Raw genomic sequence first — 27,823 nt, 5'->3', positions numbered from 1 at the left:
TAAATCAGTATTGGAACTTAAGTTTGTTGGTTTAATTAATATAGACATGTCTTTTACGTTATCAGCAGTAAATGTGAAACTTCTAAGTTTACTGAAGGTCGAATAACCTCGTGTTATTTGTTAAAATTTGTTAGCAAAGAAATGACTAAACTGATGGTTAATTGTCGAAATGACTAAACTGATAGTTAATTGTCTGTCTCAAAGTTTTGATGGGTAATTGCTGAAGTAACTTTCAAAGTCTTTGGTGAAAGGGTCCATGGATAAAAGGACGAGACTGATACAAAGCGAAGGTCAAGCAAAGCTTTATTTCACGCCAAGCATTGAGAATCAAACTGACCGGCCAGGGCCTGCTCTTGCAAAGAGGAGACCCCTCCCAGTCTCACGGACTAACTTTTATAGAGTAAAGGCCATGTGGTTGAGCCTGTCCACACACAGGTGGCCGATTGAATTACACTCTACCCCATGATAGTCATCTAATTCAGCCTATGACCTTGCCTAGAATTTGTCCGGAGCCCAAAAGGTGGGGCTCACACTCCTTGGCAGGTAATACGTGTGCTTTCCCTTGATTGGACATCTCCAGCTGGCCTGGCTCATCCTAGGCGGGTAGGGAGGTAATGCGTGTGCTTTCCCTTGATTGGACGTTCCCATCTGGCTGGACACGTCCCGGTTGGACTCCGTTATCTCTGGTCAGCCTGACCTGTCCTGGTATCTGTGCTCCGTTATTGGGGCTATTTGGCTGTGTTTCACCAGCCAGCTGTATTTCACCAGCTTTGTCTTTAAGCGCTTTTCTCTTGGGGGGAAGGGGCAGGTTCAATCTAAGTTTACTGCATAAACAACGAAATGGCTCGCTCTGGCTAAGTAGGCCCTTAAGTTCGGTAACCTGAAAATTTAAAGTTTTGGTTGGATGAAAAATGGAATTAAATTATGGACATCTAAGTCTTAACCGAACAGGATAAAATGCTAAGTCGTTAATTACTTGATGTAGGTTTGTGCTTTTGACTTCTTAACTGCAAAGAAACTAAGAGTATTTAAATCTGTTGGTAAATAACTGTTCCATAAATTTTGTCATCTAAAGAATTCTGTTGTAACAGTTCACAACTGGTTAATGCTTAGTCTTAACTAGAGATTAAGGTGTTCCTAAGTATAAACTTATGCTTAGTCTAACTAAGACTGATGGAAATAAAGGAAGGAACTCTGTGGAAAAGTAGCTGATACGTAAGAAAGATTTAAGGAATAGGAATACATTTTGTTGAGGGTAAGAGAAGGTAATTTTGTCCTAAATGAGATGGTTGTTTGGAAGGAAATGGCTTGGGACAAAACCTGAATGCAAAGGAAAGTTGTAGAAGGTTTGTGAAGGGAAATCTTCAGAAAAGGAATTTTAGCTATGGTCAAGATGGACTAAGATTGAAATGAGCGGGTTTTTAAGGTACATTGGTATAAGACTGAAATTGTCTCTGTTCAAAAGGACAAAGTTTTCTTAGATCAATTGATCTGCAGTTAAGAAAATGTAAATGGTTTTCTCTTTGCCTACCCAGAAAATCCAGTTTCTTTGTTTTGTTTTACCAGGTGTTTAACATCCCTAATTATATTTAGGCATGTGCTTTAAAATTTTCTAAGATTTTTGCAAATGTTGACAAGATTTAAGTTGTAAATCTCTTTAACTCAGGCTTTTCCTTGATATGTGAAGTTGCTCATGAAGTACTACTGAACCAATGATAAACCTTGGGTTACATTTGGGAAAATGCTATAACTATTCTAGAGATTATGCATTTCTTTTTTTTTTTTTTTAAGATTTTATTTATTTATTTGACAGAGAGAGATGACAAGCAGGCAGAGAGGCAGGCACAGAGAGAGGAGGAAGCAGGCTCCCTGCCCAGCAGAGAGCCCGGATGCGGGACTCGATCCCAGGACTCTGAGATCATGACCTGAGCCGAAGGCAGTGGCTTAACTCACTGAGCCACCCAGGCACCCCGAGATTATGCATTTCCTAAGGTTTTAAGGTTTTGAGAGATCATCGCTTGATTTTGTAATTATGGAAATGTTATGTGTCAAAGAAACAACCTGATTTCCTTGCCAGCTAAATTGTAAACTCTCATCAGCTCTAACCATATCCATTCTGAGTTTTTGTCATTTATAATTATTTTAATTCTCTTGTAAAATGAGTTTTATCAAGGAGATACATATAAAGGACTTTCAGGACAAATACAGATATTTGATATACTTTAAGATCCTAAAACTAAAATGGGTAAGAATTTCCAGAACTAACTAAAGCTGCATTCACCAGATTTAGTAACATGGGACTAAATGAACTAAAAGATTATAGTGTTGTGTCGCTTAATGTTTTGTCTTACTTTAAACATTGCTGGTTCTCTCTAATGTTTGCTCTTCCAAACTAGGGATACTTTCTCCTAACTTTTAGAGATTTAAAAGTGCTCATTTGTAAACGAATCAAGGCATTCAACTTTTCTCTCTTTCTGAACCCTCTAAAAACCAAAAGGTCTCAGTAAGTATTCTTTCTTCCTTGGCAATCAGTGATTTGCATAAGTTCAATAAGAATCTGTTCTCCTTGCAACAGGCGCATTGGAAACTGGTTATTTTACCAAGGCTTTGCCTGGAATTGTCATATTTGAGAAAGACATGCATAGACTCAAATATGACCAGACAGCTTTAAGGAACTAAGGTTGACTTTATGAAACCTGGAGCCATACAGCCCTTTGGAACTGTTGGCCTGATACCTTGCTTACAGAGTTCCCAGCAGCCTCACCAGGTGAGTAAAGAATGTCACTTCCTGTCAGGATACTTTGGGAACCTCAGGAAGAGGCATTTGCCCAAATCGACAGGTATTGCAGGCATGCCTGATGGCAAGGACGTGGCTTGGCTTCTGGCCCGGAGACGTTACTAAAAGTTCAACCTAGAGATTCCTTGTAAGAAGTTCCAGCAAAGCAGATTCTAAAAGATCTATATGATCACACTCACTGTTCTTGCTGAACTTATGTAAATAACAGGCCAAGTTTGTTAAAACTGGACTTGTTTCTCAAGTGAATTAGTCCTGATTTGGCTATCTCTGGAAATGCGGGTTATTTTAGAGAGAAAAATTATGTTTTAGTAACACACCTTTATAGATGTTAAATTCTAGATTTGATTGTCTTTAAATGTTTATCTACCTAAACTAAACAATTTGAGGTAAACTTCAGAGAAGTTGCACAACAGCTTCTTTAGTCGATCTTATTATTTTGTGGGGATATTAGCAGAACCCCATGGCACATGATTAAACAACTGGAAAATGGGATTGATTCCCCTACAATTGTATAACTTAACTATCACCTCGTGTGTGGCTGGAATAATGAAATTGCCTAAAAGCCAGCATACCACTCTCCATAGGATTAACTATGGACTTGTGGAGATAATGGATGACCCCACTTTCTTTAGGATAGGATTGGATGATGCATGGGGACTGCCTTTATCTCTTGACAAGTTTTCTCCCACTTGCCAGTGATCCTCTGTATTCAGGATATTAAGGCTGTACCACTCAAAGGGCTACTTAATGGTTTCATCCCTTAGTCATATTTATCCTAGAAGCCACCTCTGTTGAGGTGCAATTGCAAACAGATGCTTTAGCTAAGCATAGAACAGCCCTCCTCCTAAAAAGAGCCTCAAAGCTCACTATGGGACAGCCCCTGACTGTAATGACTTCACATCAGGTCCAGATTTGTCTTAGAAGCCAAAGGCCACCAATGGATGATGGAGGCCAACTTCTTAAATACTGGGCTACACTAACAGATATGCCAGAAATAATACTTGAAATTTGTCAAACTTTAAACCTAGTTACCTGTATACCTGAACCTGACCACTGTACTTCTTTCTCTGTAGAGCAAAAATGTTCAGAGGTTACTGATCTTGCTTATTCTATATGGCCAGATTTAAGATGCCCCTGTTAAAAATATGAATGACAGTTGGTTTACTGATGACAATAGTTTTCATAGAAAGAATAAGAAAAGCTAGGTATGCCTTAGTGCTCAACTAGCACTTTGCAATTGCCAAAGCCCGAAAATAAACATTAACACTGACTCCAAATATGCCTTTCTGGTACTACACCATGGAGCTATTTGGAAGGAAAGGGGATTGCTGTCAATCCATAACTCCCCAATCAAATATGGGCCTAAGTTACAAAACCCTCCTTATCGCTATACTAAGGATGGTGTATATCAAATCTGGGATACATATTTGTGGCTCACACCCACTATTGGACAGCTCAGTCAAAAGGCAGTTTTTGTTTGTTTGTTTGTTTAAAGATTTTATTTATTTATTTGACAGACAGAGATCACAAGTAGGCAGAGAGGCAGACCGAGAGAGAGGAGGAAGCAGGCTCCCCGCTGAGCAGAGAGCTCAATGTGGGGCTCGATCCCAGGGTCCTGGGATCATGATCTGAGCCGAAGGCAGAGGCTTTAACCCACTGAGCCACCCAGGCGCCCCTCAAAAGCAGTTTTATGCTGGGAACAAAGAAATCATACGTATGATACTTGGGCAAATAACACAGGACATCTAGGATGGCTATCATTAGAAATGTGTTCCCAAGTAATAGTACTCCAAGCCACTGACTGGCTTGCTACTGATTGGGTAAGGCGACCTGGCATTAGATGATCTGCTCCAAACGGAACCCACTGGATATGTGGAACTAACCTTTGGCCCTGGCTTCCTCCAGGGTGGATAAGTCACTGTACTTTAGGATTTGCCTGGATTCTTGGGCACATGGCTAAAACCATCACCACTCCAGCTAATCTCCCCAATTTAAAGCAAAGATGGACATGATCTGTTTTTAAATGGTATGATCACTTTGCATCCATTTTTGTTCCATCTGTGGGACTAGAGGATGTCATGTGGCATGTAGAAGCCCTTAGTAAATATACTATAAAGGCACTCAGTGATTCACTGAATAGCATCTCCCTACTTAATACTGAAGTCTCACAGATACGCAAGGCAGTCCAGAAAATAGGATGGCCTTAGATGTCCTGACAGCAGCACAGGGTGGCACATGTGCAATTATCAAAACAGAATGTTGTGTGTACATCCCAGACTATCACAAAAATGTCACAGGACTAATAAGATACAAATGCCCAGATTAAGGCTCTACAAGATCCTTCTATCTCTCAGTGAATGGTTATTTTCTGTTTTGGAGGAGGACTTTGGCCAACAATTTAAAAATCTCTTTCTTGGGATTCTCATTCTTACCGCCTTATTAATCTTAATGTGTTGCTTTGTTCAATGTTTCTATACTTGGTGCCCAGACTCCATTGCTGCAATGACTTCACAGCGACAGATGATCCTGACCACGCGCAGAGACACTTCACTGTCAGCGCTGGATTCAGCTGCCTCCGCCTTTCGTAACTCCCCTATATAATATGTTCCTCCACTGATCAATGTTGATCCAAGTAGGTAGGGACAGCTCTATGCCCCTATTCAGCAGAAAGAAGTTACAGAAGATGAGACCTTCCACCTTCAACCACCTTAAAGATTTAAGGGTCAAAATTGTTCAGGGGGGAATGATGAGGGAGCACGATGCTGGCTGAAGACAAAGCAAAAGCTGGCGCCTTGCACACCCCTCGCCATCCACTCCCCCTCGGTAATGATGCAGCCCTGACTGCCATGAACAATAAGCAAATAGTTAACTTGCAGAGATCACAATCCTGCAAGATGGGAATCTCCCAACTATCTTGATGTTAATGGTTTGCTAAAAGACAACCTTGGTCTTCTGGCACCTTGTAGACCCTCTTTAGCATATGAAAACTCCATTGAAACCTTCCTTCCCCTCACCTTCCCCCAACTGCAGGGTACATAACCTGCCATCCCTCACAGCCCTGGGCAGCAGCTCTTCCTGCCCACGGGTCCCGTGCTTTAATAAACCACCATTTTGCACCAAAGATGTCTCAAGAACTCTTTCTTCCCACCGAACCTCATCTAGGTTCTAGAACTTCATCATTAACAAAACTATTATTTTGCACCCAACATGTCTAAGGAATTCTTTCTTGGCTCTTGGCTCTTGGCTCAGGACCCCAACTAACTGCATCTATATTCCAAAAAATGACATCCCCCTGTCATGTTCCTGTGCCTAGGGCAAGGAGCCTGGTGTGTCAGGGGAGAAGCTCATAACTCAAATCAGGGCACCTGTGTGGCTCAGTGAGTTAAACCTCTGCCTTCGGCTCAGGTCATGATCTCATGGCCCTGGGATTGAGTCCTGCATTGGGCTCTCTGCTCAGCAGGGAGCCTGTTTCCTCCTCTCTCTGCCTACTTGTGATCTCTCTCTGTCAAATAAATAAATAAAATCTTAAAAAAAAAAAAGAAAGAAAGAAACTTATATATATTCCTATTTAAAACAAACAAACAAGAAAAACCTCAAAATCCTGTACCCTTCCGGCCATTTTTAAATACATTCAGTTTGGGTACAAAGTGAAACACAACACTTAACATATGCCCCTGCAATCCCACTCCTAGGTGTTCACCCAAGTGCAATTAAAATCTGCATTCAGGAAAGCTTATACTAGAATGGATACAGTGACTTCATTTGTAATTGCACTGAGCTAGAAACAACTCAAAGGCCCCTCAGCTGAGGTGGGGTGATCAGGTAAACAAATCCTAGGGTATCCAAACCACACAGTGCTACCGAGTCATAAAAGAAACAACCGAAACAATGGTACATCCTAAAAGCATTAAGCTGAATGAATGGCCAGACACCAAAGGCTATCTGATTTTATTCATAAATTCTAGAAAAGAGGCACCTGGGTGACTCCGGTTGTGTCTGCCTTGGGCTCAGGTCATGACCTCAGCCCCACATCGGCTTCCTATCAGCGGGGAGTCCGCTTCTCCCGCTCCCCCTGCTTGTGCTCTCTCAAATAAATAAAATATTTTTTTTTAAATTCTGGAAAAGACAGAAGTATAAGGACTGGAAACTGCTGGTTGCCAGGGGCGGGGCAGTGGGGGGGCTGTGGCATCGGACAAGGGCGAGTTTCTAACCAAGAGGCTTGGGAGAATTTTGTGGGGTGACAACCGTTGTGGATCTTGATTGTGGTGGTGGTCACACAACTCAGTACTTTGACCAAAATCTGTGGAACTGTGCACTAAGAAGATGCAAAACACAGGTCCCAAATCCCACGGAGCTTTCATTGCACTGGAGGAGACAGAATCATCAAAAATGAGGAGCGATGACAGAACCCGACATTTATTTGGAACTCAGAAGCATTCCTCGTGAGTCCTGCCATCTAATCCTCACAGGGCTTTCGCGGCGGAGGTTTCATAGCCCTCACTGTGCCGGTGAAGCTACAAGGGACCTGCAGGAAACACACAGCCAGAGTGGTGGAGACGAATGCGGAAGCCATGGGGTCATGCTCCCACCAAGCGGCCCACCTCCCAGTCTGGACGCCCACCGAATCCCCAGGGGGAGGCGACAGGGAACAACAGCCCCCAAACCACCGAGGATCCTCCTAGGGCAGGGACCAAGCAGCTGGGCAGAAAACCCTCAGGGCCTGCAGCGCGTCCAGGAAGCCAACAGGTGGCGCTAGGGAGCAGCTCCTCACACTGCTTCCGCCCAAGTGCCTACATTTCCCAGAGGGCCCCGGAAATCTACCCGGAAGTGACTTTCCGGCCCTGGTGTTATCTTTTTCCCGCGGGCCCCGCCTCTGGAGTTTGCAGGGGCCCGGGGCGGCGCTGCTCCTGTCTTGGGTGTCAGGGCCCCCCACCCCGCCGAGAACGTCGTCACAGTTATTATTTTCTACCGGAGTTTGATGTGCGTATGACCACGTGTAACTGTTTTGCGTTCAGATTCTGAGTCCTGGCCATTTGAAGATCCCTATACTTCCCTAAGAGGATACTGGCGTGGGAGGCCGGTCGGTAGTGAGCGAAAAGGAGACCGGGAATCTCCTCTGGGTGACTTTGGGCAACCCTCCTTCCCTTCTCCAGGCATGCCAGGCTGGGCTTTCTTGAAGAGGTCAGGTGCTTCGGGATGGAATGCACACATTTGGGGTTTTGCAAGCCTGCGGGGTGATTGTGATGCATAGCCAGGGGTGGGGGGGACCCAGGACATCCTGAGGGCCCCTTCAGACTTCAACATACTCTGCTTCCTTTCTAGGACATGGTGTTAAAAGTGGGAACTTGAAAACACCGAGGAAAATTCTGTAGGACCATTTGGCCAACAAGCCAAACTTTTAAAGCATCTGGGCCAGAGTCTGGCCCATCTCTCTCCGCCCTGCCACTGGCTCCCAGATCTTTGCTTTGTGGAGACAGAATGGACAGATTCCTGGTGAAGGGGGCATTAGGGGGCCTTTTGGGAAAGAGGGAGCCAGAGGAGAGCAGAGAAGGCCCAGCAGGGCTGAGAGGAGACAAGGAGAGCAGCAGGAAAAGGTCCAGGACAGAAACCCCGATGAATGCAGGCCACTCAGCGGGCCCCAGCTGGCGGCACATCCGAGCGGAGGGCCTGAGTTGTGATTACACAGTCCTGTTTGGCAAAACCGAAGCAGACAAGATTTTCCAGGAGCTGGAGCAAGAAGTGGAATATTTTACAGGTAAGCCGAGGACTTGCAGGGTGTGCGTGTTGAAGACTTGTTTTGAAAAAAAAACTAGTGCTTTGTGTTTGGAGAAATCCGAACTCAGGAGCCATTAATTGCTGGTGACTTCATTAACTGATTCAACACATACTCTCTGGGCATCTCTGCTCCAGGCACCATGTTGGGCACTTGGCATACAAACTGGAGAAAAGATTGCCTGCCTACCAGGAGCTGACAGACTTGAGAATGATTTGCCACCTGGCTGTCATTAGAATCAGCTGGGAAAGTTAAAAAAAAAACAAAAACAAACCAAAAAGATGCTGGGTTTTATGCGAGACCAGCTGAATCAGAGTAGCTGGGTGGTGGGGGAAGGGGTGTACAGCCTCGGCATCAGTGTTTTTAGAAAGCCTCCAGGTGACTGTAAAGTGCCGCTGGTCTAGTAAGAGAGACAGCATATAACCAGGTAATTCCCCCACAGGAGGGTTCTTGGCATCACCACCAACACTCCCACCTCCGCTCAAGGCCAGGGTGGGGAAGGGGAGACCTTGTTGCTTCTGAGAACTGGGATCACCTGACCCCTCCCCACCAGTCTAGTAGTTGTTCCAAGGTGCTGCTGATGCTGTTGGTCCTATTGGTCCAGGAACACACATGGAGAACTCCTGAAAGGTGGCAAAGCACGTGGAGGCAGAGAAAAAGGGCATGGGAGGGGTACCTGGGTGGCTCAGGGGGTTAAGCCTCTGCCTTTGTCTCAGGTCATGGTCTCAGGGTCCTGGAATCCAGCCCTGCATGGGGCTCTCTGCAGAGAGGGGAGCCTGCTTCCCTCTCTCTCTCTGCCTGCCTCTCTGCCTACTTATGATCGCTCTGTCAAATAAAATCTTTTAAAAAGAAAAAGCCCACAGAAGACCCCTCCCAACCTGCAGCCTTCACTGTGCTAGCTCCATCTCTTGGGGACCCCACACCCTTAGTCCCCATGGTTGGCAGAATCACCCTAGTGTGTAGCCTGACTTCAACTTGCTTGCATTTCAGCCTCTTATTAGTTAGTTTCTCCTGGAGTTAAGACAATTAAGGCATGTTGTTTAAAAAAAAAAAAAATTGGACGAGAGCATGTTTCTCTGTGTAGGACAAGATCACGGTCTTCCATGAACATTTTGGGCAAGCCACAGTGATTTTTGTCTTCGGTCAAAAAGTGAAATATTACTCCTTTTTCAGTTCCCACTCGATCTTGAATCTTCAGGGAGCAAGCATGTGGGCTCCTCACACACCTCTTCTGAGCTGCCCTGTTTTATCTGCGCAGGTGCGCTGGCCAGGGTCCAGGTGTTCGGGAAGTGGCACAGCGTGCCCAGGAAGCAAGCCACCTATGGCAACGCAGGGCTGACATACACGTTCTCGGGCCTCACTCTGTCTCCAAAGCCCTGGATCCCAGTTCTAGAGCATGTCCGGGATCGTGTTTCTGTGGTGACAGGAGAGACCTTCAACTTTGTGCTTGTCAACAGGTGACATTCTGGGATTTTTTTCCTTTTCCTTTTTAGGGTACTGGACTGAATTGTATAAATCTGCGTCTTCTGAGGGCAGGAGTTTAAGATTCCTTTTTTTTAAATTTAAATTCAGGTAGCCCACACAGAGTACAACCTTAGTTTCAGAGGTAGAGGTCAGTGATTAGTCAGTTGCGTAGAACACCCAGTGCTCATCAGATCAAGTGCCCTCCTTCATGCCCGACCCCCGGGCCCCCTCCCCTCCAGCAGCCCTGTTTGTTCCCTAGAGTTAAGACCCACCATATTTCATTTGTATAACAGATACCTTAGTGCAGCAAGGATGTGGCCAGGACAGCATCTACTGTTAGGTCCTTATGGAGCCCAGGCCTCAGTGGGAAGTTGAGAGGGGATTCTCTTGTGAACAATCCGCTGAACAAGATCATTTCAGATGCTATTAAGTGTCTTGAAGACAATTAAACAGGCTGATTTTGGGTTTGAGGGCAGGGTTTCGCACCAGCAACGTTCTGACGTTTTGGGCAAGATAATTCTGTTGTCCAGGCTGTCCTGTGCTTTGTGGGATGTGAGCAGCTTCCCCGGCTTCCACCTGCTGGATGCCAGCAGCAACCCAACCCCATCACAGCCACCACTGCTGAGCATCCACTGGGGGAGAGAACCGCCCTGTTTTCCAACCCTGAATTCAGGGGAAGGTGGTTAGCAGAGGGCTCCCTCAGGTGCTGATGTTGGAGCTGTAGACTACATGGAGAGAGGGAACAAGCCACACAGACATCCTGAGGAAGAGCAGAGAGGGCTTGGAGTGTGTATGGAGCAGAAAGCCCCCCGAGACTGCTGGAGCAGCAAATGAGGGGAAGGAGAGAGGGCTATCGTTAGCTCAGAGATGGGCAGGGGCCAAATTGGCAAGGACTCAGGGTATTTTTATTCTAAGTGTGGGGAGAAATCATTTAAAGGTTTACATACATGAACCGGGAAAACCCCAAGATGAGCTTTCAGCTGCTTTTGGTGAGTTACATTTTAAAGCACATGATCGAACACGAGCAGATTGAGTGGGAATGCTTCAGGCTTGGCTCATCTGCGGACCCAGAGGAGGCCCTCTAGCCCCTGCAGAACCACAGCGGGGGCCGCTCGCGGCACCTGTCACACTATAGGAAAGTGAGGATTCAGCCCTGTTGGCGTGTTCTAGGAGAGGGCTGTTTTGTAAACTGGGCCTGTGTTGTCACTGCAGGTACAAGGACGGCCGTGACCACATCGGGGAGCACAGAGACGATGAACGAGAACTGGCTCCTGGGAGCCCCATAGCCTCTGTCTCCTTCGGGGCCTGCAGAGACTTCTTCTTCCGGCATAAGGATTCCCGGGGGAAAAAGCCCACCCGGAAGGTAGAGGTGGTTCGGCTTCAGCTGGCGCACGGCAGTTTGCTCATGATGAACCACCCGACCAACACTCACTGGTACCACAGTCTCCCCATACGAAAGAAGATTCTAGCTCCACGGGTCAATCTGACATTTCGCAAAATTCTGCCTGCTAAAAAGTAAAAACTTTGTCGGTGGTTTGTACTTCTCTTTTCTCCTTCCCTTTCTACTTCAAGAGGGAGATGGCATCTCTTTTCCCAGCAGGGAACATAGGAAAGGCTTCATCCAAGCATGGGGCTTATTACATAACAATGCAGAATACAGAGAAGATGGTTGTAGCAAATTGGTCAGTTATGAAAGAATACCAGTTGATTTCTTTTTTCCTAACAAAAAGATTCTTTTATTACTATAATACACAGCAGATACAAAAGGTACCTTTAGCAAATACAGAAATCAGCAGTTATGGCATAAACTACTCGTGTAACTTAGGTGTAACTTAGGTTTTTGCCAAGAGAAGCCGCTCTGTAAATAACTTAAAGCTAGAAAGGTGATGTTGCGGCTGCTACTTAATGCCTAATAATTTACAAAACGAGGACGTCAGCTTTACATCCGGCTCAGAGAACTTACACGGACACCCCGGCCTCTGACCCACCATCTGCTTCCAGCTGAACATTCTGTGCTCTGCATCTCTTTAGCGGCAGGTTTCAAAGAGGAAGCAGAGGCAGGAAAGCAGTTAACCGAGAGCTACAGCTTCACGGTTCGATGTAAGGTCATGTCACTGGGTGTTTGTTCCCCGGATTTGGGCAAAAACAGCTCTGCTCACAGCAACATCCCAGCCGGGGCCTGCGACGGAATCGGGAAGGATGCTTCACACGGCTCCTCTCTCCGGGTGTCTGTGGCCCATAGAACCTTCCACAGTACCTTCAGTCAGTCGTTCAGTTGTGAGTGCTTGGGGTGTATGCTGGGCCTGGCAAGATAGTGATGCCCTGGGCCCCTGGTGCCCTTAGTGGACACCCGGGCCTGGGCTGGCAGCACTTACCAGCCCGCACCCCCACTGGAGGAAGGCCAGGTCTCGGCCTTGCCTCGGGGGACCTTTCAGAAAGCTCAGATTCCAAATCTTAACTCTGAAGAGTCCATTTGAATTTTGTTTTGTTTTTAAATAAAAAGCCTAGCTACAACATAGCTATTGCCGTGTCCTCGCTCTCCCTGTGGCGCTGGGCTGTATCCAGGAGCCTTCTCCAAAGAGGGACGGGAATGCTCAGTAAAGTCTTTGTGTTGGGCTGTGGGGAGCCAGTAAATGTATAGAGTATGGACCTATAACAAAACGACAATACTAGATGATCAGCGGCAAGGATAGTTTTTTTACAAATTGATAACTTTCTTTTCTTCTGTGGAAAGGGCTGGGGTTTGGATGCTCGCTGAGCATTAAGCCTTCCCTCTGCTAAACAAGGAAGCCCGACTGCAGCCCTGTGGTCCGTGCCCTTCCCACCCCAGCTCCTGAACCCAGGCAAGGACTGTCCTCTCACATGGCCCCCAGTGGCACCTGCAAACCTTGGGAACGCTGCAGGGGCAACAGAATTCAAGATAACTGTCCATCTGGCCGGTGCGGGGAGGCTTCGTGTAAAAACAGGCTTTGTCCAGAGTGGTTTGCGCAGACACAGCTCTCTGCCCACTGTTCAGTCTGATGACGGACCCTCATCACGTCCTCCGGCCAGTGTGCTCACAGCAGAAGCGAGTAGCAAGCAGCTCAGAGCTGATGGGCCAGATTTGGCAGGTGCACTTTGATGACATAGAAAAAATCCAAAGATTAGAAAAGACCCACAAAAAGAGAAGGCGGGTGTTCTTCAGGCATCTTTTAGCTGTCCTGTTGCTCTCCATAGAGAAACTTGGAAGGAGCAGAGCTTTTCAAAAGTTGTTCCGAGGACTCTCAGACAAGGTGTATTTTCCAGAATGGACGTGCTACAAAAGCAATCGAAAGGGAAAGGCACTTTTTCTTCTAAATTGTTGCCTTTAATAATTTAACCTTTTATGGGCCTGCTTATTAAAAATAAAAGATCTATGCTGAAACCGACTGGAGGATTAGGGAAAGTTACTGCCCCTCTGAGAACACCTAACATAGCCGAATATAAAAAAAAGGTGGCTTCCGGAACCGGGTTTCATTTAATTACCTGTATCAGATGAGTAAAAAGACGTTGTAGACAGAGTGAATGCTGTCGGAGCACAGGGAGGACACCACCCAGTGCACACTTGCAAAGCTGTTCAGGGGGCCAGATTTGGTTTGAACTGGGGCCAGCAGCTCCTTTATGGAGCCTGCTCTGAGAACACCCAGAAGGTGGAGGGCTCTGGCAGGGGCCATCTGCGCACACACACACAGTCAGATCTTGCCTGGTTCCTGGCTGGCGTGGACAATGCCATCGGCTCTGAGGTAGGGCAGTCATTCTTCTGTCCTGTACTCCCGGCCCTGGTGCTGCATCTTGGAAAGAACGCGCTCGTAGAACAGCAGGTAGGCGCTGGAGGACAGGACCTCCTGTAGGCTGGCCTTGCGGACCGTGTCATCAGAGATCCACAGCCACTGGTTGCTGGTTGAAAGAGGGTTCTTGGCTGATGGCGGGGACCGTCGGTAAGTCACAAAGTGTCCCGAGTGCATGTCTCCGTGGTGGACCACAACTGCCATCAGCCGGAAGAGGTATGTGGAGGAGCTGAATGGGAGGAACACAGGCAAGCTGTTTACAGACACACACAAAAAAGGGTCCTGGGCAAAACTGAAAAGTGAAAGTATCCCAGATATTCAGTGATGGGGGACTGCTTCAAGGGTACCTTCGTACAAGTGAATACTACACAACCCTTAAAATGCAGATGGGGTTGATATCCAGGATCTATAATGAACTCCTCAAACTCAACACACACGAAACAGGCAAACATATCAAAAAAATGGGAAGAAGATATGAACAGACACTTCTCCCATCAAGACATACAAATGGCTATCAGACACATGAAAAAATGTTCATCATCATTAGCCCTCAGGGAGACTCAAATTAAAACCACATTGAGATATCACCTTACACCAGTTAGAATGGCCAAAATTAACAAAACAGGAAACAACATGTGTTAGAGAAAGGGGAACCCTCTTACACTGTTGGTGGGAATGCAAGTTGGTGCAGCCTCTTTGGAGAACAGTGTGGAGATTCCTCAAGAAATTAAAAATAGAACTTCCCTATGACCCTGCAATTGCACTCCTGGGTATTTATCCCAAAGATACAGAAGGGCCATCTGTACCCCAATGTTTATAACAGCAATGGCCACGGTCGCCAAACTATGGAAAGAACCAAGATGCCCTTCAACGGACGAATGGATAAGGAAGATGTGGTCCATACAAACTATGGAGTATTATGCCTCCATCAGAAAGGACGAATACCCAACTTTTGTAGCAACATGGACGGGACTGGAAGAGATTATGCTGAGTGAAATAAGTCAAGCAGAGAGAGTCAATTATCATATGGTTTCACTTATTTGTGGAGCATAACAAATATCATGGAGGACATGGGGAGATGGAGAGGAGAAGGGAGTTGGGGTAAATTGGAAGGGGAGGTGAATCATGAGAGACTACGGACTCTGAAAAACAATCTGAGGGGTTTGAAGTGGCGGTGGGGGGTGGGAGGTTGGGGTACCAGGTGGTGGATATTATAGAGGGCACAGATTGCATGGAGCACTGGGTGTGGTGCAAAAATAATGAATACTGTTTTTCTGAAAATAAATAAATTGAAAAAATTTAAAAAAAATGCAGACGGGGGCTTCCTGGCATGGGGAAGACACCAGTCTTCCCCACCAGTGGACGTCCATTAATGTGGCAGGTGTACACAGAAGGCCTTAAAGGTTTGACTGTGTCTCGGAGGTGTCCCAAGAAATCTGAAATTCCCTCCTTTGTACTTTATACGTGCATTCCCACATGTATACACAGAACATACATATTTAAATTCTACGTACTTCAAGAATTCTAATTTTTAAAGTGCTTTCCATTTGGGACAAAAATAAACAGGAATGTGTAATAGTGAGATTATACCTTAAGATGAAAGAACAAATGTCTATGTTGTCATCCGTTTCTTTGCAAAGCTAATTCTGGAAACCGAGAGAACCAGCAGGTACGAGAAATGAAGACTGTGCCTCCCCAGAGCAGCTCACCTGTAGTCAGGAACCACCGGGAGTGGGAAGGGCATCTGGGCTGGCAGGGGAGGCAATAAAGATGGGGAGCAGGCGCCATTCATAAAAATTTGTGGTTTGGGGCCCGCAGGCTGATTCAGAACTGCAAGAGAAAAAGGCTCCAGGTGATTACAGCAGCAGTAGCTGTGGGACAACACAACACAGCCTCCACTACCTTGAGTTTAACTCCCCAACAATGCTGCAAAGAAAAAAACAAGCAGTTCATTTTGTGTTAGGTTGATTCCTACTTTTTTGTGTTTTGTTTTGTTTTCTTTAGATTTTATTTATTTGAGAGAGAGAGCAAAGTGAGCAGGGGAAAGGGGAGGGGGAGAACTGTAGTTCCCACTGATCGAGAAGCCCGACTTGATCCCAAGACCCTTGAGATCATGACCTGAGCCAGAGGCAGATGCTTAACGGCCTGAGCCACCCAGGCACCCCTACCTTTTTGTCATTGACATTCTTAATCCAGGGTAGGAAAAGTGGGTCTAGCTTCTAGTCTGCTGCTTACTTTGACAGCTTTGTGAATCTTGAAGCTCCCTGTCCGTTTGCTAAAGATCCGCCAGTTAGGCTGTAGCTAATTTACTGGCATTTCAACCTAAACCAAGGTTTCTCAACCTTGACACTGCTGACACATTGGCTGAGTAACTCTTGCTTGTCGGGGCTATCCTGCACATCAGAGGATGTTTCCGGCATCCCTGGCCTCTACCCACCAGATGCCAGTAACACCCGTCTCTTGGTTGTGACAACCAAAAATGCCACTGGCCACTGCCCCATGTCTCCTGGGCAACAGAACTCCCTGGTTAGAACCACTACCTAAACATTCTCTATTAATTTCCAGCTTCTGAAGAATACCAACATATAACCATGTTGATAAATGTTGATGGGTGTAGATAAAATAGTGAAGAAGATCTTGACCTCTCTTTTCCTGAGTCACAGTCAAGGGCCTGTAAGTACCCAGCAGGCCCCGTCAGCCGTACAGCAGCCACGGCCAGCATGCTGTGGCAATGAGCAGACCCGGAGCCCCGGCTGGGAGAGGAGGGATCCAGGTTGAGCCGGGCCTGGATTTAAAACGGCGGCCGGGGCACCTGGGCAGTTGTTAAGTGTCTGCCTTCGGCTCAGGTCATGATCCCAGGGGACTGATGTTTGTCCTTACACCAGTCCTTTCAGCTCCCGGGGCCTCGATTTTCCCCTCAGTAAGACTGAGGGCAGTTAAGAGCGACCTGCTCCCTGGGGGCCGAGTCTCATCGGGGGCCCGACTCAGCGATTAGTCTCCAGTGAGGAGGGAAGTAGAGGGAGATCAGTAAGGAGCTCAGTAATGAAGGTGTGATCTTTAGCCAGAGCTTTTCCTCCCCACATTTGCATAAAGGACAAGACCCTGCCTGGCCAGTTGAGCTTGATGCAATGCTAGGGGCCAATTATCATTCAGTCAAAAGGTCAGAAAACCATCTTAAGCTTTTCTTCCCACATTTTGTCAACTATGATACCGTTTTTAAAACCGTATACCTTTTTACTTTGTACGTTTAACCTCTTTTTAGGGCTCTTCCCTCCTGTACCCCCAGTCCTGCTGTTCTAAGGAATTTAAGCAACCGCTGGACTAGCTCCCCTCGCGGCATAAGGGCCCCAGAAGGTGGTGACGCCAGATTCCTCTTCCCTGTGCCGGAAGTTCCGAGTGGTGGCTCCTTGGGCACACACCTGGGGCAGGGGCGACCGGCCTGTCCTGCAGGTCCTGGGCAGGCCCCGTGGCCTCACTGGGCTTGGGGCTCGGCTGCCCGGGTTTGTGCCCAAGGAGGTGATACTTGTAGATGTCCATCATCAGGAACTCGTTGAACTGCACGTGCTCTTGCCGCTTCAGGGGCGTGCCATGGCTGGACCAGCTCAGCCGCTGCAGGTGGATGCACAGACACTGGGGCAGCTGCAGAGGGACAGAAAGCGGAGGGGGCCGCGTGTTGGAGGTGGGACATGGGGGGGGGGGGGGTCCCTGAGGGCAGAGCCAACAAGGTGTGCGGGGTGGGCTCACCTTGCCCAGTTTCAGTTGTTTAACAAAGGTGGTCCTCTGGTGCTCCACCTTCTCCCCATTCAACGTGCCTTTGGCTTCGATCTGAAATAAGAGAAAGATGGCTCTGCAGAATTCCTTGGAACGAAATGTCTGTGGAGGGCTGCAACCAGGTCCGTGTTAGGTCTGTATTTAGTTGGCACCTGACTTTGACCTGTGAAAGGAGCTCGGATGCCCAGTTAATTGTGAGATGCTCTCACTGTTTTACCGTTAAGTAACAGTGACAGTGGGAACAAGAGAAAGGATGGCATGACAAGGAACTCTGCTGCGGCGCGTCATCTATTTTGTTCTGTGTCTTCAGAAGTTCTGGTCCCCATGGTTCCTCTTCTTCAGAGGATGACATGCGGACACTCAGGGGAGTCAAGCCCATGAGAACTAGCAGGTGAGTGCTCCCATCTCAGAGCACCACACTCACAGTTTCTCTTTAAACATTCTGCAGATGGGGGTGCCTGGGTGGCTCAGTGGTTTAAGGCCTCTGCCTTCGACTCAGGTCATGATCCCAGGGTCCTGGGATCAAGCCCCGCATTGGGCTCTCTGCTCAGCAGGGAGCCTGCTACCTCCTCTCTCTCTGCTTGCCTCTCTGCCTACTTGTGATCTGTCAAATAAATAAATAAATCTTTAAAAAAAAATTTAAACATTCTGCAGATGAAGTAAACTCATCTGGGAAAGAGCTCTGGTCCACAGGCTACCGATTTCCCAGCCAAGTTACATAGCTGAGGCCGTAAAGCCCCCCTGGATCTAGTTGGAAGAGCTCAGGCCAGTGGAGAGCGGCAGCATGAGAGGTACTGCATCAGGACATCCGGACCAGCTCGGGGGAGACACCAGGCGTTAGAGGCATACCTGCGTACAATTGTCACATACGACGTCCCGCACCGATTCAGAGGAGATAAAGTGGTGAAGGCAGTGGTCCAGGGTCAGTGGATGCCCCTTAAGCATCAGAAAAGAAAATTCACGATTACCATTCAATTACAAGGTAACTATTAACAGAAGACAATGTGATCCCAGAGCTTTATTTTTGCTTATATGGGCAATAAAGCTTGAAAGATGCAACTGGATGTTCCTTGAGCATATGTGGAGCTCTCAAAGCTTCCTACACTTGCTGTTATGGGTGGATTCAAGGCTATGAGGACGTATATAACACTGCAGAAATGTATAGACTCCCACAGCGTTTTAGAGATCTTTGAATTTGAGATTAATACGTGTGTGTGTGTGTGTGTGTGGAGAAAAAGCCGAAATTCCTGAAACTGGAGAAAAACCATTCACGCTCTTCTCCCTGCAGATTGGCCATGGTACCACACACGACAACCAAGACAGGTTCAGCCAACCATGTGCCTGAGTAACGCACAGGACATCGGCTACACAAAGTGCCCCAAAGCCCGCTCAGATTTCAGTGTCTCCAAAACGGACCCCAAATAAACCATCGCTCAGTACATACCCACGTGGCAGCTGGGATACTCAGTGAAAGGCTGTCGAAGGTATCAAATCGAACAGGACTCTGAAACAAACATTGCAGAAAATCCAGAAAGGACGCACGTTCAAACCAGAGCTTTAGAGATGGGAAGACACATGCCTATAAAACAGTTTAGTATTTTGATGCCCAACGCTGACATAATGAAACACAGTGTACTTACCTAGAAGCAAATTCTATTTCAAACAACCCTGTCAATGTAAGTGGTACAGTAACACCGAAGGCCAGTTTATAAGATCACGGTAAGAGAACATCCCTGACCAGTAATGTAGGGATTTTATCCTCAGGAAATAACCATGGACAAAACTGTAAGGATGTTCATCCCAGCATTATTTATAGCAGCAAAATGTGAATAGTTGAAATTTCTAGGGAACGATTAAATGAATTACATCATATCCACAGAAGAGTACGCTCTGTTCCAAATAGCACAGTAGGAGTATGTGAGTGTACAGAAAGACACACCTATTATGTTATTAACTGCAAAAAATCCAGATGATAAAACAGGGTAAAAATTGCTGCTTTTGGTGATGGCAAAGTAGCTTAGCTAGACTAGCTACCATTGAGATAATGCATAGAAATTCTGGACCAAAACAAAACACAAGCATTCGGATGACTGGAGAGCTACTGCCAAGTCCTGGGAAAACAGGAACTTTACAGAGAGATTTGCACTGTGTGACATTTTGCTTGAGGGAACTCCCCAGCCTATGCTGTTTAGTATCAGGTGGCAGAAAGCTGCATTCTCACAGGATGGAGGTCTCAGAAGACAGAGCCCAGGCTGGTACAGAGGCTGGGGGAAATCCCAGAAAGAGGGCAGCCACAGAGAGGATGAGGCCCCAGATCAATGTACAAACCCTGCCCAGTTCCAAGACACGGACACGCAAGTGTGCACACCCACACAGGGAAACCCCCAGAGTCTAGCCAAAAAACTAAAGCGAGAAGCTGAAAAATTGCCCCGAGATTTTGCTGCCCGACGTGGGGAAAACAGTTTGGCTTTGAGCTCAGCCCAGTCAACTGCACATCGGAACAGAATTCATTATTTTTCAGAGAAACATAACGGAATCCAAGTCTCTACTACAATGTTAAATATGCAAAAAAAAAAAAAAATTACTAGACATACAGTGCAAAAAGGAAAATATGACCCATGGTGAAGAATCCCATGGATGACCTGGATACTGAAATTAACATGAGGGCCTTAAAAGAGAATTGTGACAAGTAAGCTCAAAGACACAAAGGAAGAGTTATTTAGTCCTGGTGGAGGACAAATGGAGAGTCTTAGATAAATGGAAACAGATAAATGGAAACTATAAAGAACCAAATGGATATTAAACAACTAAGAAAAATAACTGAAACGAATAGTTCCCTGAGGGGCGCCTGGGTGGCTCAGTGGGTTAAGCCTCTGCCTTCAGTTTGGGTCATGATCTCTGGGTCCTGGGATCGAGCCCCACATCGGGCTCCCTGCTCAGTGGGGAGTTTGCTTCTCCCATTCTCTCTGCCTTTCTGGTGCTTGCTCTCATGTTCCCTCTCTCATAAATCAGTAAAATCTTGAAAGAAAGAAAGGAAGGAAGGAAGAAATGTTTGCTGGACAAGCAGAGTGAAGACAGAGCAGAGGCTATGAACTTGAAGATAAGTCCACAGACTTACCCAATTTGAAGGATGTGTAGGAAAGAGGTTGAAGATAAGTGAACCAAGCCTCAGTGAGTTGTGAAACAATACCAAGTGGACCAATGAGGAGAGAATGGGGTACACATAACGTTTTGGGAAAAAATAATGGCCCCCCAAATGTGCAAATTTGGTGAAAACCATAAAAGGTACAGAATTATGAGATTCAGCAAATTCCAAACAAATACAAAGAAAATGATACCTAGGCACAGGGCGGACAGACTGCTGAAGCTCAAAAGTAGTGAGAAAATCTTACAAGCTGGCAGAGAGAGAAAACCGAGATGTCACGTAAAGGAGGACGATGTGAATGATGCTGGGAATGCGTCCGAAAAGCTGGAGGCCAGAAGGCAAGAGAACAGCGCTTTCAAGTGACGAGCTGGAAGAAAGCAAGGCAGGCATGTGGGCGCCCCTGCCGAAGTGACCGCTGACTTACCGTTTCACCATGCAGGGAGACGAAGGGGAAGATCTAGGTGGAGGATAGTGCAGGCCCAAGTTGGATCAAAAGTAAGACAACAGAAAGAGATATCCTATAAAAACCCTAGTTAGGGGCGCCTAACTCTTGATTTCATTTCAGGTCATGACCTCGGGGTTGTGAGATTGAGCCCTGCCTCAGGCACCACGCTCAGCGGAGTCTGCTGGAGAGACTGTCTGTGCCTCTCCATCTGCCCACTCCCACCCCCACCCCGCGCTCTCTCAAATAAATAAATTAATTAAATTACCAAAAAAGGGAAGAAACACTACTTAGATGGAAATTAATCAGACAAAATAGACTCCAGGACAAAGATAAAATATTTACCAGAGAGAAAAAGGGACATTTTATCAAGACAGTGAGAGTCAACTCATCATTAGTAAATATCTATGTACCTAACAGCAAAGTCTTATACGAAATTCTGCAAAAATAAAACTAAAAAAAGAAAAAGAAATGGATAATTCTAGCAGATTTAAGGAAGATTTAATTTAAGGAAGAAATAATACCGATCTTAACCAAAGTCTTTCAGGAAATGGGGGAAGGAACACTTCCCCACTCACGTTATGAGGGTAGTATGATCCCCGTAACAAAACCTGACAAGACATGACGAGAAAACTGTAAGACTGATAGTCCTCAGAGACATAGACACAAAGTACTCACAGTAAAGTGTTCATTCCAGAAACACAAAGCTAGTTTAACCTTAGAAAAAACAATCACTGCAATTCACCATGTTAATGGAATGAAAGAAAGTCATGATGCTGAGTGAAAGAAGCTAGTCAAGAACCAAGTATTGTATGATTGCATGCATACGAAATATCCAGAATACACAACTACAGGGACCGAAAGTAGGTTAGTAGTCGCCTAAGGCTAGAAGAGTGGGGGAAATGGAGAGTAACTGCTAATGGGTACAGGGGGTTCTTTTGCCGGGAGGTAGGGAGGCTGAAGATATCCTAAAATTGATTGAGATGATAGTTACACAATTTTCTATTTTTGTATTTATGTTGGAAACTTTCCTAATAAAAAGTTACATTAAAATGTCAAAATTAGGGCACTGAGTGGCTCAGTTGGTTGGGCCACTGCCTTTGGCTCAGGTCAGGAGCCCAGAGTCCCAAGACTGAGTCCCGCATCAGGCTCCCAGCTCCACAGGGAGTCTGCTTCTCCCTCTGACCTTCCCCTCTCTCATGCTTTCTCTCTCTCTCTCGCAAATAAATAAATAAAATCTTAAAAAAAAAAAGGTCAAAAAACAAAACAAAACCCAAACCCCACCAAACAACAGAATCTGTTGTCTACTGTCAGTGTAGACCCAACCTCAAGACTCAGGTCTGCTCCTCTCAGTGCAGAAGATGCCAAGGAGGGTCAAAGGACATGCGGGCACTGAGTAAAGGGAGGCAGTCTATCCATGAAGTAAGCAGAGCCAGGCGACCACACACGCCATCTACCAACATCAGTCCACACTCTACAGATGCTTCCCAAGTCTTGAGTTGAAAGAAAACCTCTCCAGAAAACAGCAAGCACTGGTACTGTATTTACCTGGTGTTCACAGTGTTTGCAGACCATGTTGCTCGTCAGCCTTCCATGGAAAGGATGCTGAGATTTCCAGTGATTGGACGTGGGGTGAGGTGAGCCTGGAACACAGAACATGTCTTGCTGTGTGCCACCTTGGCACCAACCTCAAAACCCACCAGCCTTTTTAGTATTTGGTAACAACTCCCTCTTTGAAATAAATGTTCCTGAAAAGTAAACTGAAAGAGCTTTCCTTATGGACTTCCATCAAAAAGACAACCCATCCCATTCACAGGAAAATTTACGCAAGTCCTTCGATGTGGTTTCTATATAATGGGTATAGCCCATTTAAAAAAGGAATTTGTACTATATGTTAGCTAACTTGAATTTAAATAAAGACTTGAAACAAAATTAAATTTAAAAAAGGAACTGGTATTGAATAATGTATTTATTAGATATTTAAGATGTTTAGATATCCAAGGAAGGATGTTTAGATGTCCAAGGAAGAACACCATGACAGAATACTCCAGAAAGTGAGATAAACTTCCAAAAATCATCAGAGTAAGCAAGTTCTGAAAAACTGGAATTTTTTTTTTTTTTTTTTTTAAAATAAGATGGGAGATGGAGTAATCAACAGTATGGTAGGCTAGTCAGAAACACATGCCCTACAGTCAGGCAGCCCTGGGCTCTGTCCTGGCTTTGCTTCTCATTAGTTTTATGACTCAGGAAGTCACTTCATCTCTGTGAACCTTGGTTCACTGGAAATGGGGACAATTATTAACTCATTATCCCCACGATCAACTTCACACCACTGCTGTGAGGCTTAAATGAGACGCTATAGGGCGCAGCACACAGTTTGGGCCTGAAAAGATAGTCACTGTTATTACTAGTGATGCATAACGGAATTCACATGTCTTTTTCTTTTTTCCCCCTTAAGTTTAGGTCTTAAGAAAAAAACAATCTCCTCCTAACGAGGACTGTGATCACCTGCTGAAGACATGGCAGTTTCAGCTTAAGGAGCTTCTCATGAGATCAGTTCAAGAAGGTAAAAGGAAACCCTTGTTGGAAGTAGAAATAAATCCGTTGCTTTTTTTTCCAGGCAGAAAACAGCAAGGTGTGAGGGAACAATTCAAGATGGCCCAAGGGAACAAGGTAGAGCTGTCTGTAAAACCCAAACTCCTCTGCAAGTACACACAGTTCCAGCTGGACTGGATGTCCCCAGAAAAAAGTTGTTGTTTTAAACAAGCAAATCACTGTCACATCTCAAAAGTACCCATCTTACATGTTCTAGTTCAAGGGGAATGATTACCTCTTGTGCGGCAGGTTATTTGTTTAGGAGTTATTTCTGGCTGCTGCTATAGGGGAAAAAAGAAAAAAACCAGACTGAAAATCCACCTGCGATCCCTTTTATTCCCCCTCACCCTGCTCCTAAAGCTTACAAGTTTCCCTGCTGGTTGCACCACTTAAACCCAGTTTTTAACTAGAGATCCTAATAGAAGCCCTAATGAGTCTCTCTGGCTGGTAACCATACCCAATCTTTCATTAAATGGAAAACACATTTCCTGTCCCTGGAACATTCCTCCCTACTCCTTTATTAGTTAACTTTTATCAACTCCCTAATATTTATCATGTTCCAGGGAAGTGAGGATTCATTTAGCATTCCTGTGGCTCCTTGTTCCCTGCATTAAATAGAGGGAAAAATACCTTTTCTTCTCCAAGCCAAGACAAATTGCAGTAATGAAATCATTTTAAAGAGCCCTGACACCCCTAACCAAAGTCACCAACTGCAAAGGTTGCAGCTAAAGACAATCCCCCAGCCCACGCCCACTCTTGATTTTTACTGAGACTTACTTCCGAGTTTAGAGTCGTACAAGGACTCTACTTGCGTTCCCTATCCATCCCCGTGAAACAGGCACAAACCACACACACGTCTTGGAACTACTACGGGCTTACCTCCAGGGAATGCACATCAAACAAATGGGTGACCCGGGGCTGCCGGTCCCGCTCGTCTTCCAGGGACGAGGTAATGACATGGAATAACTCGTGGGCATCCTGTCAAAGGGCAAAGCAGCTTCAGAGACGCCCGACAGGGCCCTGGGTGCACCGCCAGGCAGAATCCTGCAGCTAAGAGGGCAGAATTGCTTTCCACCTTCTCAAGCTTCAGCCTATTAAATGGAACTTTATATCCCAGACATTTTCACCCCAAAGGCCCTCAACTAAGGGGTCCAAGGGGAGAGAGGAGAGCGAGCTGGGGCTGGTGGGGCTGCCTTCACACCAGCTGTCTCTGAGCCTGTTTCAGCTTTGTCAACAAGGCCCTGACCTCCACTCCACTGGACTGCTTTACTGTGGTAAAGCACACATGCGACATCCAAGCTGCCCTCTGAGCCTGTTTTTAGGCACACAGCCCTGTGGGGTGAAGCACACTCACACTGTTGTGTGACCATCAGCATAACTCATCTAGCTTTCCCAACCGAAACTCTGTCCCCATATAATTCTGACCCCACCCCCTCCCTGGTGGCCACCTCTATGTCCAGCAGTTTGGCTCCTTGTGGGAACTTGCACAAGGAATCATAGTGTTTGTCCTTCCATGACTGGCTCCACTGAGCTCGAAGTCTGTGAGGCTCACCCACAGTGTAGACTGTGTCAGCATCTCCTTCCTTCATAAAGTTGAGTAATATTCCTTTGTGTGTGTATATAAATACCTAAGCACATATAGGCATATATATTCTATTGCATGTGTGCGCATGCACACACGTGTGTGCGCACCCCCACCCACATCTTGTGTATCTGTTCCTACGCTGATGGACATGGAGCTGCTTCGACCTTCAGTGGTCGTGGATAGTACAGCTATGCATATGGGTGCACGAGTATCCGCCAGAGTCTGGCTTCCAGTTCTTTGGGGCACACACCTGGACATGGAATTGTTTATCATATGGCAGGGGGCTGCTCTCCCCAAAAGCCAAAACCATCCCTGGCTCTTCAGGGATGGGCGGGTCTCTCCTCCCCGGAATTCTGGAGGCACGGAGAGCTGTGCTCCCCCTGCGGTCACCAGGATGATCTTTTAAGAGGTAGATGTCTTTATTCCTCGGCTTTCAACGGTGAGCCAGCACACACGTTCCCATCGAAGGGCCTGCTCTTCCCGCCCCATCTTCACACAGTTGCCTCCTTCTCATCCTTCAAATTTCTGCTGGAAAGGCATGTCCTGAAGGAGACCCTCCTGCAAGGCCCCTCCCTGACACAAGCCTTCCCCTTCCACCTTCTGCTGGTGCAGCTGGTGAGGGGGGGGTCCTCTACCTCCAACACACACCCCAAATTTCAGAGGACTCTGTCTCCCCTGCCTCAACCCCAGTCTGAGCCAGGCCATCAGCAGCCCGGATGCCTGCAACGGCCTCCTGACTTTCCTGTTTGCTCCCTCTGCCCCACTCTGGTCTCCCTGGTACAGCACGTCCTGTTCAAACACAGACCAGGGCATAGCAGTCCCTGTTCCAGGCCGCCAGTGGCTCCCCACCACACACAGAACAGAAGCCCAACTCTGGCCCAGGGCACCCGGGGGCCCACACAATCTGCTCCTTGCCGCTGTCTAAGCCCCTCCCCGCGACTGCCCTCCCGCCCCTGGCCGCAGCCATGCTGGCCCCCTTGCCCTTCCCCAAACGTGATATCCTCTCACCCTTCGAGGTCCTGTCTGAAGCTCCTCACAGGCCTCCCTTATTTTCAGACTTCAGGTCTCAGCAAAAACCTCATGTCTCCAGAAGAGCCTTCGCTACCTAAGGGAGTCTCTGCACTGTTTCTCTTCCCCCCACCCCCAGCTCTAGGCCCCCCAGCTCACACTGGCACATCAGCACACTTTTCTTCTTGTTAGTGGATCTTGAAATGACCTCTTTACTATCCACAGTCCTCTGCTAGAATATGAACTCCCTGCGAGCAGGAGCCCAGCAAGTCCCATTCGCCACCACAACCCCAGGCCCTCAACAGGCCCCACCTGAAGCAGGCATTCCACAAACATCTGCCACGTGTATCCATGAATCCCTCCCAGGCTAGGACAGCAGTCAGCAAGAGAGTGATGGGAGGTTCAAACATAAATGAGGCAAGGCCCTGGAGGGGCTCACAACCCAGGGATAGATGGGGCAGCCTGGCTAGTGATCAAGCAGCGGTGCTAAGCCTGAAGGTGGACTGGCTCTTCCAGGGAGGCTCGCGGACAAGGCATCTGAAGTAGGAGCAGGGGTTCACCAAAGAGAAGAATCCCAAGATAGGCTGGAGTCAGACCCAAACCCTATTCTATCCCTGTTGGCCAAGGAACTACTTGGCCTTGAGACAAGGAATGTCTTGAAGCAGAGGGTAGCTTCGCTGTGCACTTCTGCACCAGAGGGGCCCAAATCCTGCCTCTGCCACTTCAACAGTGCTGCTGCCCCCTCGGAACAATTTGTTACTTAAACTGTAACCCCTGGAGGATTTTACTAGTTGCCAAGCACATTTAGATATGGCCTTAAGAAACACTGATACTGACAACAGGTCTTTGGGGAGAAGGATGATGTACGACCGTGAAGCTGGGCAGCTGGGTATGCCTGGCTTGCTCAGGGCGGATCGCCGCCCCTCCTCAGAAGCTGGGCAGCTGGGGATGCCCGGCTCGCTCAGGGCGGAACGCCGCCTGCTTCAGGGAAGCCGAGCACCCGGGAACGCCCGGTCAGCTCAGGGTGGAACGAAAACCGCCTGCTCCCCTTTTTCGTTGTCGCTCCTTTCTCTTCCCAGAAGTGCCCGTTGTTGGTTCGAGGAGTCCTGTGAATGTGCTTGGTTAACCAGAAACCTCGCCCTCCTCCTCGCTGGCCTGCAAGACGTGACCAACGTGTGACCTTCATCCGTCCTTCTGTTGGCTATTGTTTTCTATCTAATAAAAGTGAGACTGTAGAGTTGCTCGTGGCAGCAGTCCTTTTCGACTGTTGTCCCCTGCTCCCAGTCTTTTGCAGCTGACTTGTTTGTGCCTAATTGTTCTCTCGTCGCCGACTGGAAGCGGCACAACAGCTGTGTAACTCTGGGATTCTCTGAACCTCAGTGTTCTCCTCGGCAAGATGGGGACAGTAACAGTGAGTCCTTACAGGTGTGCCATGGG

At 47.0% G+C, this 27,823-nt stretch overlaps 2 protein-coding genes across 8 annotated transcripts in view; one reads left to right on the top strand and one right to left on the bottom strand.

Moving 5' to 3' along the window:
* The first annotated feature begins 7,630 nt into the window (after positions 1–7,630).
* ALKBH2 (alkB homolog 2, alpha-ketoglutarate dependent dioxygenase) lies at positions 7,631–12,552 on the top strand. Of its 2 annotated transcripts, none has more exons than XM_059408631.1 (4): positions 7,631–7,777; positions 8,120–8,552; positions 9,829–10,027; positions 11,247–12,552. In XM_059408631.1, the coding sequence occupies exons 2-4, from the start codon at positions 8,276–8,278 to the stop codon at positions 11,551–11,553; spliced, it is 783 nt and encodes a 260-aa protein (XP_059264614.1). In that variant the 5' UTR covers positions 7,631–7,777; positions 8,120–8,275; the 3' UTR covers positions 11,554–12,552. The 2 variants fall into 2 exon arrangements, with proteins under 2 accessions (XP_059264614.1, XP_059264616.1); XM_059408633.1 differs by lacking the exon at positions 7,631–7,777 and adding an exon at positions 7,786–7,978.
* Positions 12,553–12,595: 43 nt separating this feature from the next.
* USP30 (ubiquitin specific peptidase 30) overlaps positions 12,596–27,823 on the bottom strand; it is a 28,084-nt gene continuing 12,856 nt past the window's right edge. Inside the window, exons 5-14 of one of the 6 annotated variants that reach the window (XR_009405908.1) lie at positions 24,673–24,771; positions 24,029–24,074; positions 22,747–22,841; positions 19,056–19,115; positions 18,461–18,547; positions 17,585–17,665; positions 17,260–17,479; positions 15,550–15,670; positions 12,914–14,069; positions 12,596–12,684 (exon numbers count right to left, since the gene is read on the bottom strand). Coding sequence is in view for 2 of the 6 variants with exons in the window: in XM_059408629.1 (XP_059264612.1) it covers positions 13,805–14,069; positions 15,550–15,670; positions 17,260–17,479; positions 17,585–17,665; positions 18,461–18,547; positions 19,056–19,115; positions 22,747–22,841; positions 24,029–24,074; positions 24,673–24,771 (1,074 nt within the window). In the remaining 4 variants the exon portion in view is untranslated. Of the gene's footprint in view, positions 12,685–12,913; positions 14,070–15,549; positions 15,671–17,259; positions 17,480–17,584; positions 17,666–18,460; positions 18,548–19,055; positions 19,116–22,746; positions 22,842–24,028; positions 24,075–24,672; positions 24,772–27,823 lie in introns of those variants that run through there. The other 5 variants (XR_009405909.1, XR_009405906.1, XR_009405907.1 and 2 more) reach the window with 5 other exon arrangements.

This window comes from Mustela nigripes, chromosome 8 (assembly GCF_022355385.1).
Source record: "Mustela nigripes isolate SB6536 chromosome 8, MUSNIG.SB6536, whole genome shotgun sequence".
Lineage (NCBI taxonomy): Eukaryota > Metazoa > Chordata > Mammalia > Carnivora > Mustelidae > Mustela > Mustela nigripes.
This window is presented reverse-complemented; position numbering and strand designations above follow the sequence as displayed.

Bases quoted from the DNA above. Each gene is read 5' to 3' on its own strand.
- ALKBH2 (XM_059408631.1), top strand. From the start codon at position 8,276: ATGGACAGATTCCTGGTGAAGGGGGCATTAGGGGGCCTTTTGGGAAAG. The intron at 8,553-9,828 runs GTAAGCCGAGGA...TTATCTGCGCAG, and splicing joins AGAAGTGGAATATTTTACAG to GTGCGCTGGCCAGGGTCCAG. The intron at 10,028-11,246 runs GTGACATTCTGG...TTGTCACTGCAG, and splicing joins AACTTTGTGCTTGTCAACAG to GTACAAGGACGGCCGTGACC.